This window comes from Physeter macrocephalus, chromosome 19, assembly GCF_002837175.3.
Source record: "Physeter macrocephalus isolate SW-GA chromosome 19, ASM283717v5, whole genome shotgun sequence".
Classification (NCBI taxonomy): Eukaryota; Metazoa; Chordata; class Mammalia; order Artiodactyla; family Physeteridae; genus Physeter; species Physeter macrocephalus.
In genome coordinates, this window is record NC_041232.1 from 2668849 (window position 1) to 2685526 (window position 16678).

At 54.9% G+C, this 16678-nt stretch overlaps 2 protein-coding genes across 12 annotated transcripts in view; one reads left to right on the forward strand and one right to left on the reverse strand.

Moving 5' to 3' along the window:
- Positions 1 to 11120, forward strand: part of SUSD2 (sushi domain containing 2) — a 25626-nt gene extending 14506 nt beyond the window's left edge. For 2 of the 11 annotated variants that reach the window (XR_008615958.1, XR_008615957.1), the window contains 2 exons: positions 4776 to 4869; positions 5243 to 5285. Coding sequence is in view for 9 of the 11 variants with exons in the window: in XM_055080517.1 (XP_054936492.1) it covers positions 4776 to 4869; positions 5243 to 5302 (154 nt within the window). In the remaining 2 variants the exon portion in view is untranslated. Of the gene's footprint in view, positions 1 to 4775; positions 4870 to 5242; positions 5902 to 5959; positions 6044 to 8695; positions 8817 to 9079; positions 9173 to 9211; positions 9295 to 10914 lie in introns of those variants that run through there. The other 9 variants (XM_055080517.1, XM_055080515.1, XM_055080518.1 and 6 more) reach the window with 9 other exon arrangements.
- GGT5 (gamma-glutamyltransferase 5) overlaps positions 6112 to 16678 on the reverse strand; it is a 26969-nt gene continuing 16402 nt past the window's right edge. The window contains exons 2-12 of the mRNA XM_007127180.3: positions 14043 to 14173; positions 13636 to 13731; positions 12937 to 13132; positions 12224 to 12381; positions 11543 to 11689; positions 10551 to 10687; positions 10028 to 10218; positions 9515 to 9630; positions 9266 to 9459; positions 9029 to 9139; positions 6112 to 6422 (exon numbers count right to left, since the gene is read on the reverse strand). Of these exons, the coding sequence (XP_007127242.1) occupies positions 6276 to 6422; positions 9029 to 9139; positions 9266 to 9459; positions 9515 to 9630; positions 10028 to 10218; positions 10551 to 10687; positions 11543 to 11689; positions 12224 to 12381; positions 12937 to 13132; positions 13636 to 13731; positions 14043 to 14173 (1624 nt within the window). The 3' untranslated portion in view covers positions 6112 to 6275. The remainder of the gene's footprint in view (positions 6423 to 9028; positions 9140 to 9265; positions 9460 to 9514; positions 9631 to 10027; positions 10219 to 10550; positions 10688 to 11542; positions 11690 to 12223; positions 12382 to 12936; positions 13133 to 13635; positions 13732 to 14042; positions 14174 to 16678) is intronic.

Below are 16678 nucleotides of genomic sequence, written 5' to 3' on the forward strand. Positions count from 1 at the left end.
TTTTGGCTGCATTGGGTTTTTGTTGCTGCCTGGGCTTTCTCTAGTTACGGTGAGCAGGAGCTACTCTTCTTTGCGGTAAGCGGGCATCTCATTGTGGTTGCTTCTCTTGTTGAGGAACACGGGCTCGAGGCACACGGGCTTAAGTAGTTGTGGCACATGGGCTCAATAGTTGTGGCTCGCGGGCTCTAGAGCACAGGCTCAGTAGTTGTGACACACGGGCTTAGTTGCTCCATGGCATGTGGGATCCTCCTGGACCAGGGATCAAACCTGTGTCCCCTGCATTGGCAGGTGGATTCTTAAACACTGCACCACCAGGGAAGCCCTGCCCAGTTTATTTTTGCACCAATACCAAACTGCCTTAATTACCATAGCTTGTTCCTGACATCTGGTAATGTGAGTCCTCCTTTATGTTCTTTTTTTTTTAATTGGCCATATCTTTCCTTTTTTTAAAAAATATTTTATTTTTATTTATTTATTTGGCTGCACTGGGTCTTAGTTGCAGCATGCGGGATCTTTGTTGTAGCATGCAGGATCTTTTTCTTTAGCTGCAGCACGTGGGATCTTTAGTTGTGGCACACGGGATCTAGTTCCCTGACCAGGGATCAAACCCAGGCCTCTTGCATTGGAAGCTTGGAGTCTTAACCACTGGACCACCAGGGAGGTCCCTCTCCTTCATGTTCTTCCTCAAGATTGCCTGGGCTAGTCCTGGTCCTTGGTGTTTCCATATGAATTTTAGAATCATCTTGCCAATTTCTACACATACACACAAACCTGTGAGGATTTTTATTAGGATTGCATTGGATTTATAGGTGAATGTGGGGAGAATTGGCATCTTCACAGCACTAAGCCTTCTAGTCCATGAATGTAGTATAATCCTCCATTTATTCGTTTTCTTCAAATTCTTCAGTTATATTTTGCAGTGTTCAGTGTAGAGGTCTTGGATACTTGTTAGTTTTACTTCTAGGCGTGGATTTTTTTTTTAATGCTATTGTAAGTGATTTCAGTTCAAAAAAGTGTTTTCTATTTGTGAATGATGTAGAAATATCATTGATTTTTCTATATTTTCCTTGATTCCAGTGATCTTGTTCAATTGACTTATTTCTAACAGTTTACCTGTTAAGTATCTACAAATATTGACAGTTTTATGTCCTCCTTTCCAATTATACCTTTTGTTCTTTTTTCTCACCTTATTGCTCTGGCAAGGACTTCTCTTTCAGTGTGGAAAGGAAATGATGAAAGCTAGCAATGCATGTTTCCATCTCAAAAGGAATTGGTCTCAGTCTCAAAAGGAAGGCTTGTATGTTTTACCATGAAGTATGATGTTTACTGTAGGATTTTGTAGCCGCAACTTATAAAATTAAGGAAGTTTTCTTCTATTTCTAGTTACTGAGAATTTTTATTGTGAAAGTTGGCAAATTTTATCAAATGCTTTTCTGCATTTATTGAGATGGTGAATGACTTTTCTTCTTTATTCTATTAGTATGTCAATACAGTGAATTGCATTGCTTGATTTTGTAATGTTCAACCAATCATGCATTCCCAGAATAAACCCAAATTGGTAGTGATGAATTTATATATATGAATTTGGCTTGCTCAGATTTCATTTAGGAATTTTGCATCTCTGTGCATTAATGAAATCACCCTCTACTTTTCTTTCATGAAGTGTCTTTGTCAGGTTTTGTTCTCAGGATTATGGTGGCCTTATTAAAATTTGGGCAGTGTTTTCTCTGTTCTGTTCTCGGGAAGAGTTTGTGTAAGACTGGTGTTTTTTGTTCCATCAGTGTTTGGAAGCGTTCACAGAGGAAGCCTTTGGGCTGGAGCCATTTGCTTTGTCCCTGTGGATCTCATTGTTGTTTTAATTGGCGCATTTATCAGTGAGGTTGAGCAATTTTTTATATGTTGAAATGGCTATTTGTAGTTCTCTTTCTGTGGTCTAATGAGTCATATCCCTGTGCATCTTTCTAATGGATACTTGGTCTTTGATATTAAATATTTAAATATTAAAGTAACCAGCCCCAGATCACATATTGAAACTGTCTTTCCGCAAGGTTTTCATTGGTCTTTTGAAATATTTGTCACATCAAAATTTTAAATTTTTATGTGTTCAAATTTATCTTTTTTTTTTTTTTTTTTTTTTTTAATTTTTTGGCCACACCGCATGGCATGTGGGATCTTAGTTCTCCGACCAGGGATCAAACCTGCCCCCTGCATTGGAAGGGCAGAGTCTTAACCACTGAACTGCCAGGGAAGTCCCAATTTATCCTTTCCTTAGTATGGCTTCTTTTTTAAAAAAAATTAATTAATTTAGGCTGCGCCAGGTCTTAGTTGTGGCACTGGGATCTTTAGTTGCCTCACATGAACTATTAGTTGCAGCAAGCGGGATCTAGTTCCCTGACCAGGGATCGAACCCCGGCCCCCTGCATTGCGAGTGTGGAGTCTTACCCACTGGACCACCAGGGAAGTCCCTTTAATATGGTTTCTTGATTTTATGTCATGCCTAAAAAAGGACTTCCCACTCTAAGAACATAAATAAAATTTTCTCCCATTTTTTTACAATATTTGCATGGTTTTATTTTTAACTCTTAAATCTTTGGTCCAACTGGCATTTAATTTGGTATAAATAAAAGGCCAGGGTCCCACTGTTTTCCAGGTGGCTAACCACTTGTTCTAATACTGATTGTCAGCAATTCATCTTTTTCCTACTGCTTCGAAATGCTCTTTTGGGCTTCCCTGGTGGCGCAGTGGTTGAGAATCCGCCTGCCGATGTAGGGGACACGGGTTCGTGCCCCGGTCCGGGAAGATACCACATGCCGCGGAGCGGCTGGGCCCGTGAGCCATGGCCGCTGAGCCTGCGCGTCCGGAGCCTGTGCTCCGCAAAGGGAGAGGCCCACGTACAGCAAAAAAAAAAAAAAAAAAAAAAAAAGAAATGCTCTTTTAGCAGACAAAATTCCCATATATTTGCATTTCTTTGTGAACTCTGTGTTGTGGTTGTAAAATCTGATGGCTTGGTTTACTTGAGTTTTTTTGTTTGTTTCACAAAAGCACTGATGCAATTCAATGAGGAAAATGAAGGTCTTTATAATAAATGATTCTGGACTGGTTGCCCAGGCATTTAGTTTTCCCATTTAGGCCTAAGATTCATCTCGAATTAATTTCTGTATATGGTATGAGGTAGGGGTCAAGACTCATTTTCTCCATCTGTCTCCCCAGTTTCCACCTCTGGCACTTATTCCACAGGGCCCTGGGAGCTTTAGTACATCAGTGTTCTCATTGTAAGATGGGGCTCATCATAGCTCCCTCTCATTAGGGAGAATTACGTGAATTAATACACGTAAAGCAATAGAGTAGCACCTAGCCATGGTCAGTATCCAACAGATGTTACTGTTGTTTTGAGATATTTATTCATTGTTAAGGGAATATCCATTTATTTCCATTTTATTCAGTGTTTTGTTGTTTTGTTTGTGGGGTTTTTTGGTTTTTTTTAAAAATCAAGAATGAGTGTTGAATTTTGTCAAATGCCTCTCCATGGAGAGGACTCTGATTTTTCTCCTCTGGTGAAAGAGGAGTACAAGTCCGTCTCATGGACATTCCCAGCAGTAATGGTGTCGGCCCCACCCGGACACCCTGTCCTTTTGATTGTGTTGCTTGGAGTCTCCTTGCTTGTATTTGTTTGAGGAGTTTTGTGTTGTTTCCCAAACACAATTGGTCTTTGGTGTGCTTTGCCAAGTTTGGGGCTAGTCCTGTGCTGACTTCATAAAGTGAATGTGGAAATGTTCCTCCTCGCTCTGCACTGTGGCGGCTTAACTGGCAAGAGAGGCCTCTGATCCTAATGGCAGGACACACTTTGCCTGGGAAACTTTCCAGAAGGGTATTTGAGGTAGGCCAGTGTTCCTGCCACGTTCTCAGTTTTTTTTTGCGATCATTGACATGTCTAGACCTTTGCTCTTTCTTGGACCCGTTTGTCATTTATACTTAAGCTTGCCAGATTTAGCAAATAAAAATAAAGCCTGCCCAATTAAATCTGAATTTCAGATAAGTGGCAGTGTTTTTAGTATGTGTTAAGTATTGCAATTCTACTTATATCATCCTAGAAAGTAATTTATTTTGTCAAGTTTCCAAATTTATTTTTATTAAGATGAGTAATCTTTCCTAGTACTTCTAACTTCCTCTGTAGCTTAGGTTATTTCCCCGTTCTCATTTCTTTTTTGTGTGTATTTATTTACACGTCCTTCATTTTTACTGATTGGCTAGCTAATAGCTTATATATCTTTTTCAAAGTTCTGATCTTCTGACTTCAAATTTATCAATTTCTGCTTCAGTTGTTACTGAATTCTTCCTCTTGCCTTCCTTACTGTTCTGATTGTTCTTTTACTAACTTCGTATGTTAGATACTTTATTTGTTTTGATTATTATTAATGTAACTATTTAAGGCAATATATTTTACTCTGAGCCCTGCTTTAGCTATATTCTGTGGGGGCTGATCTGTATTGATGTGAATGTTATTTTGAAGATACCGCTTTGATTTCCTCTGTGTAACAAGATGTTTAAAGAGGCTGTAAGAGTCGCTAACTGGGCTGGGAATGCATCTTTGTTGGCATTGCTTGTGGTCCAGGAGGGATGTGGGCAGGGCCCGGGCAAGTAACCTAGGGTGGGATGAGCAGGGAGCGAGAGGAATGGGCTTCCTCCAGGGGCCCCCAGGAGCCAAGGAGGGCTCTGTGTGGCCTCATGGCAGGATCAGGTATGCATTTTCTAAGGCTCATCACTGTCACGAGTAGGGAGTGGATCGAGGCTGTGGCAGCGGCAAGGAGGCAGAAAGGGACAAAGAGACGGAACCAAGGCCAAGCCACGCAGATGGAGGGAGAGGACTGGGTGAGTATCATGGAGGGGGAAGAAAGGGGCACTGGAGAACTTCCGGCTGCCTCAGAGCTGGCTTCTGGTTGGGTGTGTTGAGTCCAAGGTGTCTGTGGATCCCAGGTGCTCTGGCGGTGGGAGGTGGGTGGGTGGGTGAGTGGTTACGTGAGTCTGACGGTCCAGAAACCTGGGCTAGAGCCTGGGCGGGGACCCATCAGCTCACAAGTGGTAACTGAGGCTCCAGGGGGTGGTGAGAGTCCCAGGGAGGGCAGAGGATGAGTCAGGAGTGCAGGGACACCGTTATCATGCTCTGGGGATGCAGCTGGGAGGCACTGCGGCGAGGGTGTCTGTTGTCTGAAGGCCCTCAGTGTGTAGTGCTCTGTCCCAACAGGCACAGGAGCAACACCCAACCCATCCTGTGCGGCTGAACTCCGGGCAGAATGGGAGGTGATGGAGGTGATGGATCTGTAGTGGCGCCCTTCCAGGAGGAGGTACGCCCCTGTGGGATGTTTGGGGTGAAACAGGAACTCTCAGTGCTCCCAGGACTGGGCATGGGGCAGGACCCCCTCAGGGAGGGTGGCACACCCAGGAGCTGGCAAAGCCATCCACGGTGGCTGGGGGCTCGTGGGTCTCAATCGGGGGTGGTTTGGTGACTGGCTGTGGGGGTGGGGTGATGCTGCATCTAGCAAGGGGAGGCCAGGGATGCTGCTCCACCGCCTACAGTGCGTGGACAGCACCCCCGCAAAGAATGACTCACCCAAAACGTCAACAGTGCTGAGGGTGAGAACATGTTGGAGTTGGGGGCTGGGGAGGGCTTAGGTCTTGCTTCATCCAGCCTTTTCCTGGAACGGAGGACAAGCTCCAGGACGGGCCTGGGCCAAGGGCCCCCAGGAGCCAGTGACAGGTGCCCCCAGGCCACACCCCTGCCTTCCTCCTAACGGGTGGGTCCAGGCAGCCATGTGCGGAGCCCCAGCAAGTGTCCAGGGGCGGCCTGGAGAAGGCCCAGCCCATGTCTGGTTTCCCCGGCTCCGTGGTGGTGTGTGTGGAGGGCTGCAGCTTACTGCACGTGCTTGCTGAAGGTCCCCTCCCCACCTCGACCCTGAATCAGGTGTGGTGCAGCCTCTTCTTTAATCTTGGACTGGAAGATACACAGGTGGGGAATGGGGCTTCGGGGAGCGGGGCCACAGTCCTGGGTGAGAGGCCTGGGGAGGTTGGAGGGGTCAGGGCGGGGCCACAGGGGGTCTGGGAGGGGAGGGCTCGGCCCCCACAGCCGTCCATCTGCTGGGCTGTCCCCACCTCTTGAAGCCCTAGGCTGACCATCCAGCCAAGGGGTCCAGATTCTGCCAGAGCACTCGGTCCCATGGACCAGGCCAACCTGGATGCGTGCTGGGCAGGATCCCAGCTCTGGGGAGGGAGCAGCCTCTTTAGTAGCCTGAGGGCTCCCCACCCTTCCTGGGGTCTGCTGCGGCGTACACGCAGGCCCCGTCCTGGGACACGGCCTGGACCACGTTCAGGAAAACGGGCCTCTCGGTCTGGTTCTGGCCCCGGTACTGGAGCCCCTTCTTCACCTCCTGGAGAGGAGAGAAGGCTGGTCATGGAGGGGCTGGGACCCGGGCAGGGAGCTGAGGACCCTGGCGGAGGAGGCAGGACTGGCAGGGGCAGTCTGGGAGAGGACAGAGGGGCGCTGGACGCAGCCATGTCTGCAGGCATGGAGTCTATGGCCTGCCACTCCAGAGGCCCCAGAGGAGAAGCCTGGGTTCCGGGGGATATGACAGGAGGACATCGCCCGGACTAGAAGGAAGCTGAGATGCAGGTTCACTTCTGTCCTGGATCAAAGACACCAGGGGCCTCAACGTAACAACCAAGGAGTCCAAGGGCTCCTGTGGAGAAGATAGCTTTCAACGTTTTGAGGACCTTGAAAGCACAGTCTTCTAGAAGGCAGAGCTTGGGCCCTTTGGAGTCCCAGGTCACCCATACATAAGAAGGTCCCAACTCAACATCTGGCTCCTGCCCTGGAGAGGAGGAATGGCCCTGGTGCCAGCATTGTTGGCGGCTTAGGACCTGCCATCTCAACACCAGCATGAGAAGACGGGGGTCCCAGACTCTCCAGGGCCCCGCTGGTGGAGGAGTCAGCTGGAGGCTTCTGAACACCCATGAGTGAGTCCAAGGACATGGACCCCAGGCCACAGGCACCAGCAGTCCCCAAGGGTGAGGCACTCCGAGCATGGGCTGTAAAGGCTCAGGTCCGAGATGGTGAGTGTGTGGAATTGGAGGGCATCAGGGCCCAGGTGTTGGTGTCTGAGGGCCTGAGTACCTTGCCTCGGGGCCTGGTCCCCACACTTGCCAGTCTGTAACTCTTCACACAGATCCTGGCACGTAGAGACCTGTGTTACTCGGGCCCCCCATTCCCACTTAAGGCCAAGGACCCCTGCCCACCAGGGCCCTCAGTTCCAGGTGCCCTGCAGTCCCCAGCAGGGCCCCGCTGGTGGAGGAGTCAGCTGGAGCTGAACACCCATGAGTGAGTCCAAGGACATGGACCCCAGGCCACAGGCACCAGCAGTCCCCAAGGGTGAGGCACTCCGAGCATGGGCTGTAAAGGCTCAGGTCCGAGATGGTGAGTGTGTGGAATTGGAGGGCATCAGGGCCCAGGTGTTGGTGTCTGAGGGCCTGAGTACCTTGCCTCGGGGCCTGGTCCCCACACTTGCCAGTCTGTAACTCTTCACACAGATCCTGGCACGTAGAGACCTGTGTTACTCGGGCCCCCCATTCCCACTTAAGGCCAAGGACCCCTGCCCACCAGGGCCCTCAGTTCCAGGTGCCCTGCAGTCCCCAGGACCAGGGCCTCCAGGACCTGAGCCACGGGTACGGAGAGGTCTCCAGGCGCTATGGCCTTGGGTGTATCTCTGCCTGACGCGCTAATTACCTAGTGTCCTTAGGTCGGAAGGCCCAGCTCGTCACAGTCACAGCAGGACCTGTGGTCCTCGGAGACTGTTCCTTAGGGTCATAGTGGCCAAACTCCAAGGCCCTGAGGAACAAGGACCCTCCTGGCCTCAGGCCTGGGCCTTGGCTCTGAGGGCCCTTGGAGACTCAAGGTCTCCACCCAGTGCCTCAGGTGTTCTCCATGGGAGGCCCTGACCTGTGTGGCCAACACTCTACCCTTCCAGGGAGCTGAGGGCCGTGGGCTCGGGGTTCTCTGGATTCCAGGCTGTCAGGTCCAAATTCTCAGAGTTGAGGTCCTTGGAGAATGGTGTTCACAGAGTAAAGACCTTCAGTCAAGGTCAAGGAGAAGGGCCTAAGAGAATGAGTCCTGGGAGAGCATCAAGTCCTCCTGCCACGGGGAGGACCCTGCACAGGGAGGGAGGGAGGCTGGGAGGGAGGGCCTCGGAGTCTGAGAGTTTGGGCCTGACGGGCTGAGGTCCTTAGTCTCCAGGCCCAGAGACCAAGGTTCTCAGGACTACACACCCCCTTGGACTCAAGGCCCCTCACTCTGTGGTCCTCAGAATTTCAAGGGCCCTGGGAGGCGGCCTTGAGACCAGAGAAGCTTAGGAAAGGCAGCTTTGATGACCTTGAACCCCAGCTGCTTGAATGGACCCTGGGCATGAAGTTTGGAACCTTGAAAAGCTGCTAGTCCTTTAAAGTGGGTCCTAGTGAGGGCATCTGCCAGCCCAGAGACCTTCCAAGGAGGCCAGCTACCTGCCCAAGCAGAGGAGAGGGGCTGGGAGTCCCACAAGAGAATTCAGCTCCTGGGCCTGCTTGTGTGTGGAACCAAGAACCCAGTGCCCTGGAGGGAAATCCCTCTGCAGACTCCCAGGAATAATAGACTCCTTTCAAAATAAACCCACAGATAAAAGCTGCAGATCACACAAGGAAGCAGATCACCATGAGGGAGAGTCTGAGAGGCCTCAGCGGGGGGAAAGTAGCTTCCGGAGAGAATGGCCCAGAAAGAGCAGGGACCAAGGTGCAGGGGAGCTCATTCTGGGAGTCATGTGAACAACAAACACCCTGTCCCCTGCCGTGGAGACCAGCCGCCTGTTGCCTCCCCCATGGAGCTTCTCAACTCCTGGTGGCCCCCAAAGCTGAAGTGCACCGGGCACACTCAAAAGCTGAGGCCCCACCAGGGGCTCTGAAGGCAAGCGCTGAGGCGTCCGCCTAGCGGTGGCTTGGCCCACGGCCTCACCTGGCTGAAGCTGGGCTCGTACTCTACCCGGCCCTTGCTGTCCACATGCAGGATGGGGGCCGCAATGGCAGCTTGCAGGTCAAGGCCCAGCCACAGCTTGTTCATGATGGCCTGGTGGGGGAGAGAAGGATGCAGGCAGGAAGGGAGGGAGGGGCACTAGCCACCCTCCCCAACCCCTCCCAGGACAACAGGGCCACCCAGCGAGGGCACGTTCCATCCAGGAACCCCCAGACTCACCTGGGCCACAGCAGAGATGATGAGCTCCCCGCCAGCCCCACCGATCACCAGCTTCGACCCCTGGGCTGCGTTGACCAAGATGGAGGGGACCATGGATGATGGGGGCCGCTCACCTGGAACTGGAGGCCGGACGGGTATCAGTGCAGCCTCGCTTCTGAGCCAGCACCCCCTGGGGCCGCCTCCTCCATCCCTGTCTCTTTGCTGGGCCTGCCTGGCCTTCCTGCCTTCCCTCCTCTCGCCTGGGGGCACTGTGCTCACCGGGAGGTGGGGTGACTCCGGAGCCCCGCGGGTGCCTCCAGCACAGGTCCAGGAGCTCGTTGTTGAGGAGGATGCCCGTGCGCGGTGAGTACACCATGGCTCCAAAGCTGTGGACAGAGGCAGAGCTGGGCGCGGGCCGTGGGTTCCCGACACACATGGGCTGTGCCCCAGCTCTCCAGAAGCCCCTCGTTTTAGCAGCTGCCCTCCAGTATCCTGGAACTGCTCTTCCCTCCCTGGCTCTGCCCCCAAAGATCCACCCTGCCCCCCACCACGGCATCCTCCTGGTTGTAAGACCCGTCCTCATCCTGGCTCAGGGCCACCCCATCAGCAGCCTTTTCGGCCAGAGGTGTCAGGGTGTAGGACCCTTTTGACACAGGAGAGGGAAAAACAAGGTACCACTCGATGGACACAGCCAGGGAGGTGCTGGGAGGCCAGGCTGGGGTTGGAGGGCTGAGGTCTAGGGAATGGAGTGGGGCCTGCCCGCCTGCCCCCAGCCCCACGTACGGCGTATTGATGGTGCTGGTGGCAGACACAGCGCTGCCATCCTCCCCCAGCACGGATACGTGGGCCGTGCCCATCCTGTGGCTCCAGGTCCCGGCCAGGCTGTAGTGGCTGAGCTGGTGGTCACCCCGGGTGTCGATCTGCTGGTGGATGTGCTGGGCCAGAGCCTCCCCCAGCAGGTCCTGGGAGGCGTTCTGGGGTGGGCAGAACAGGTGATGGGGTCAGTGAGAGGCCAGGTGGGGTCACAGAGCAGAAGGTCCCCTAAGGGTGTCAGAGACGCAGCGCCACCACTGCCCTCCCGTACCTGCCCCTCCAGGGCTCCCTTCAATCCCCAGACTGCTGCACCCTCCCTGCTCTGGGCCACTTCCAGGCCATCCTGTTCTAGAACCAACCGTGTACACATCCCTCCAGCCTCACCCGCCAGGCTCTCAGGGTCTGTGGACGGAGCACCCGTTGGCCTGACCCTCCCTTCATGCTGAGCCCTGGGGCAGGGAAGGGGGCTCTCCACCAGCTCAGGGTACCTCACCTGGACCTCCGGGTGGCTTCGAGGGTCCCACAGCCGCCACCTCTGCCCCCTAGCAAACTTGAGCGTCTCCACGAGGTGATGGTACAAGTTCACCCTCTCCTCGGGCCTGGCCACCGACTCCGCGGAAAAGTTGAACCCTGGGGAGGGGGTGGGCGCAGGTGGGGGTCATCCTGTGTAGTGGGTTGAGAAAGATTTGTCCATGTCCTAATTCCCAGAACCTGTGAATACTACCTTATATGGAAAAAGATTGAATATTACCTTGTATGGCAAATGTGTGATTAAATTAAGGATCTTGAGAGGAGCAGATTATCCTGGATTATCCGGGTGGGCACTAAATGTAATCACATATATCCTTATAAAACAGACACAGAGAAGAGGGAGGCCGTGTGACCACAGAGGCTGAAATTGCAGGGATGCAGCCACAAGCCTAGGAATGCCGGCAGCCGCCAGAAGCTGGAAGAGGCAAAGAACAGATTCTCCCCCAGGCCCCCCGGAAGGAATGTGGCCCTGCAGGCACCCTGATTTTGAACTTCTGGCCTCCAGAACTATGAGAGAATAAATTTCTGTTGTCTGAGCCACCAGGTTTTGGTAATTTGTGATACTTTGTTACGGCAGCCACAGGCAGCCCCAGCCCTGGATGCTGCCGGGACTCCCCCCGCACCCCGCAACCCCCCTGCAGGCTGCAATAGGCTGGGCCTCAGCCCTGGCTGCACACACTGGACCGGTAGCTCACCACCTGCAGAGCCACTGCACCTGTGCCCTGCACCGGGGTCACCTGGGGGCACTTAGTGGGTAGATGACGGCAGACCCTTCAGCAGAGCCAGGTGTGGGCCACACCGGAGGCCAGGTCTAGAACACACCATCCTGGCCCACTCCTCAGCCCCGTCTTCAGCGTCTGAGGAGGGGGCTGAGCTGGAGGAGGCAGTGGCTACCCAGAGCCTGGCTGGGCCTGGAATTCAGTTCAGGGGAGCCGGGCTCCTGGGGGGCCTCACCTTTGAGCACGTTGAGGACAAAGCTGAGAATCGCGCCCCCTGCAGGCGGTGGCGGTGAGTACAGGGTGTAGTTCCCCAGGGGCACCTCCAGGGCGTCCACCACCTCAGGCCGGAATGATGCCAGGTCCTGCGGGGTCAGCCGGCTGCCTGGGGTGAGACAGAGGACTCCATGTACAGATGGGGAAACGAGGTGCAGAGTGTCAGCCAGGGACCTTGGTTCACACAGTGGGGGCCCCCCGCATTCCCTAGCCTTCCAGGCCCAGAGGGGTGGTGCTGGGCCTGTGGGCAGTGGCCTCAGGGCTGGGGGATGGGTGGACAGAGGCCAGGGATGGGAAGGTTGGAGGGGAGAGTGGGAGAAGATGGGGGAGGCAAGCTGGCCTCTGAGAGACTGAGGGTGGCCAACTCCAGGCCCAGGAGCACCCCCGCAGCCACCAATGGCTCCCGTCTCGTGGCCCTAACCCTCAGGGCCCTGCTCCTCGGGGGCTTTGACTGCAAGGTCCCTGAGACCAGCAGTGGGCAGGACTGGGGCAACGGCCTCTCCAAGCCCTGGGAGCAGCTGACCCCCTCTCAGGGGGAGGGCAGGGGAGGGGAGGGGAGGGGAGGACAGGACCCACCCTCAGCCCTGGCCCCCAGACCCCTCTTTCTCTGGCAGAACAGGGCTGTGGGGCCTCATGTGCTGACCTTCCTTGGCAATGTCCTCCAGCAGCATCTGGCCCAGCCTCCCTGTGTAGAGGGCCTCTGCGCCTTCCGCAGCCACGGTCTCCAGGGTGGTGGCCAGCGCGGGCCACGGGAGTGGGTCGTGAGGACTCAGGGGTTCTGTCCCATTGAAGAAGAGCTGCCTGGGGGGTGGGGGGCAGCCTCAGGGTGAGGCCAGGTCCTGGAGGGCAGCCACACTTCTGCAGGGACCCTACAGGGAGGGAGTCCTGGTCCGGGGTCCTGAGGGGCTGCGGTGGACATGGGGGCAGATTCTCCAGGATTGGGTGGGGCTGACACCCTTTCATGTCTCTCATTGCCCAGGCCCAGGGAGGACACGCCCCCCCACCCGCCAAAATGGCGTCCACCCAGGACCTGACACCCGGCACTCCTCCTGGTCGGTGGGCTGCCCGGGCGGGCGAGTGGGGTGGCCAAAGCCCTCCCGCCAGCCCAGAGAGAGTGGGGTGGGGAGGGCAGGGCCCAAATCTGTGCCCTGGGAGCCCCATCACTTTGGCATAAACTCTCTCTGGCCTGAGCCCTCTGATGAGGTTCTGCCACGTGGAACCGGAGGTCTCTGAGCTGAGACAGTGACATACTAGCCATCCAGGGCCCCGGCCCCCAGAAAGTTGATCCGCTGGCTGGAGGAGGGGCTGAGGAGGGGCTGGACTGAGGAGGGGCCCTGGACCCCCATCGGAGCTCACCTCAGGGACGATGCATGCAGGGAAGGGCGCAGATAGCTGCTGTGCAGGAAGCGGCTGAGGACTTGGGGCACGCGGAGGCCCCCCTGGAGCAGCGCAATGGTGGGCCCGAAGAGCTGCGCCCAGGGCAGGCGGCCATGGCGCCTGTGGGCCTCAGCGTAGCCGCGGAGCTCCCCAGGCACCCCGATCCACTGGGCACCTGCACGGCATGGGTGTCACACCCCTGCCCCTGGGCCGCCCCCCTTGGCTCCTGGGGGCTCTCTGTCACTCCACACTTGGCTGCCTGGACCCCCAGCCATGGCAGCCAGAGTGAGCCTTCTGGAGCCCACCTGGGACCACGGCCCTCCCCACTTACACCCCCGTGCCTCCCCATTGCCCTCTGCACAAAGTCCATGGCCCAGGCCTGTGGGGCCCAGAAAAACTGGCCCCATCCCCCCCCCCAACCCGTCTCCACTGAACCCTCCAGGCCTTCGGCTGAGGTGGTCCTTCTGCTTGGATCGTCCCTCCCAACTCAGAGAGCCCTCCCCTGGGAAAACCCGGGGAGTCAGGACCTCCGCAGGGGCTCCCCATCCCCAGCTGCCACCCCTCAGTGCCAGGGTGGTTCAGCCGTCCATGAGGGGCGCTGCCCCTTCAGGGTGGGGGGTTCTGGTCAACCCCAGTGGTCTGGTGGGATGGAAGCGGGTGGCCCCTCTAGGGCCTCACCTGTGCCCAGAGGCTGGGCCTGCTTGCACTGGTCCAGCAGACCCGGGATGTGGCTGGCGGGTACCGTCTCCCTGGCGTTGATGACCTCCACCTTCCCTGGAGTTGGGCAGGGCGTGTGCGGTGTCAGGGGCACCCCGGTGGCTGCCAGGCCTCACTGCACACCAGCAGTCCCCCTCAGACAGCCCCGGCCCTGCTCTGGGCCTCAGTTTCTCTCTCTGTACCATGAACTGGCCTCTGTGCTAACACTTGGTTTAGGCTTTGCAGAAGTTGGGGGGCACCAAGAGACCCAGGAAGGGGCGTGGGTGGACAGGGCAGATCAGCCATACACTCAGGTGGTCTAAAAGCACCTCACTGTTAGCACCTGTGAACGAGCCCATCCTTCCCACGGGGGTCCCGTATGGACTCACCTGTGGACGCATTGTAGATAGTGAAGATGACCCCTCCACCCAGGCCCATGCTCTGGGGGTTGACAACCCCGGTGCAGACCAGAGCCGCGATGGTGGCATCCACGGGTGAGCCGTGCTGCTGGAGGATGGCTCTAGGGAACATGGCACAGAGTAAGTGGCCTGGCTCCCCTGCCCTGGCCTCCTGACCTGGGCTGCTCTGCTAGCATTCACTGGAGAATGGGGACAGATGGGTGGCCTGCCTGCTGCCACCAAACCGCAGGTTAGTTCTGAGACCACACCGGGCTGCCCCCTCAAGTCCAGCCACTCACAGGTGTACAGCACTCTACAGATTGCAAATTGTGATGCCATTTACACTGCCCCTGGCTGTATATAAGGTGCTTCTCAGTTTACAAAGTGCTCCAGCTGCCATTATTCCCTAGGTCCTCCCAGCAGCAGTGGCTCATTTACAACAGGCAGAACCAGGCTCAGGCCAGCCCCTCCGTCCCTCCCGGCAGCGCTGGGAGCCTAGCCTGGCAGATGCCACTCCTCATCTCACTGGGGACACACTGGCCCAACCCCTTCAAGACTGGACTTTTTCAAGTGACCCCGGGATCCTGCCCTGCCATCAAGGCTTAGGGCTTGGGCTGATGCGTTCCACAGCCCCTCCCAGGGCCCCACGGTCTGTGGGAATGCTCTCAGGCCTCAGTCTCCCCATCTGTCCATGGGCAGCGAGGGGTGAACCCTTCAGCTCCTAGGTGCTGGTCAGACTGGCCTGTGCCGAGGAAATGCCCACCTCCCTGGGGCACAGCCCTGAACAGCTCACTGGGAGCTGCCTCTTCCCTCACAGCCAGGAATCCTCCCCAGCACCTCAAGGTCACAGATGTGAAACCAAGGCCCAAAGAGGGGCTGGGCCTGGGTCCCCTTCCCCCACCACTGACCCCAGCACCTTCTCAGCTCAGGCACACTGATCTGACCACTCCACATTGGGCTCCCCCCTCCCCGGAGCAACATATCCCTGCTCTGGGCCCACATGTGGGCACACATGGGCACCACATGGACACAGGTAATCTTGGAATGGGAAAGCGGGCATGAAGCCAGAAGTATGAAAGAACTAAGAATCTACATCCAGGCACAGAGAAACACACATTTTAATTAGAATAAAACACCATAAACAAAGAAAAAAGACAAACTGGAAAAAACAATTTTAAATTCCCATCACAAAGGCCGCATCTCACTTGACCTCGGAAGTTCTTTCCGCACTAGGCTTTCAGTACCCCCACCTACCACGCCCCGGTTTTCCTCCCACCACCCCAACCTCAGGATGTTGGAGGCCCCAGGCTCAGTCCTTGGTCCTGGTGCATCTATGTCCTCCCCCAGATGAGCTGATCCAGGCTCAGGGCTTAAAATACAACCTCTGTGCTGATGACCCCCAAATTTGATCTCCCCTCAACTCCAGGCACTTATCCCCAGCCATCCACAGGCTACCTCCCCTAGGCATCTAAGAGGTATTTCACTCTTGACATGACCTAAACTGCACTTTTTCCTTCCCTCCCACCTCTGCCCCCCAAACTGCTCCTTTCTTAGTCATCATGATCCTAGAAAAGGACACAACCATTCACCCTCAGGCCATAAACCTCAGAGTCGTCCTTGATTGGTCACTTTCTTTCATCCCCATATCCAAAGACCAATCCTGCCCGTTAGTTATACCTCCAAAATACACCTAGATTCCAATCCTTTCTCATCACCTCCTCCACTACACCACCACCCTGGTCTAAGACACCAGCATCTCTCACCTGGGTTACTGTAACAGTCTCCTATCTGGTCCCCTGCATCTGCCTTGCTCCCATAGGTTTAAAAAATAATAATCTGTTAACATGTAAAGCAGACATCCTAGTAATGAAAGACTAAACAATTCAGACCAAACTTCCACAGACAACTAGAAAAGCCAGACAAATAGAAAACATCTGCTCAAGGGCGTCAGAAGCAGGAGAGAAATACAGGCCTCCGAGTGAGAGGAGCCTGGCTTTTGGAGCCGCTTTTCCCCTCCAGACGACTGCCAGTCCTGGAAGAGGAGGCTGAACGGCCAAGCAGGGCTTCTGACATCCTCCAGTGCCTGGGGCTGGGTGTGCTGGGGGACCACACCTGCGGACGGGTCCTCACTCCGAGTAACAGTCAAATAGGTACAGAGAAGCTCTTACAAGCACGGCGGCCCAGCTTCAGATGATCTCAGCCACTCAAACTGGATTAAGGTGATCTCAGAATGTTGGTGTCCTAGGCCTCAAATTATTATTATTTTTTAATAGATCTTTATTGGAGTATAATTGTTTCACAACACCGTGTTAGTTTCTGTTGCACAACAAAGCGAATCAGCCATATGCATACACATGTTCCCCCCATATCCCTTCCCTCTTGAGCCTCCCTCCCATCCTCCCTATCCCACCCCTCTAGGTCATCACAAGCACGGAGCCGATCTCCCTGTGCTATGCTGCTGCTTCCCACCAGCCAACTATTTTACATTCGGTAGTGTATATATGTTGATGCTACTCTCACTTCCCCCTAGCTTCGCCCTCCCACCCCATGTCCTCAAGTCCATTCTCTGTGTCTAACTCTTTATTCCTGCCCTGCAACTAGGTTCATCAGTACCATTTTTTTTTTTT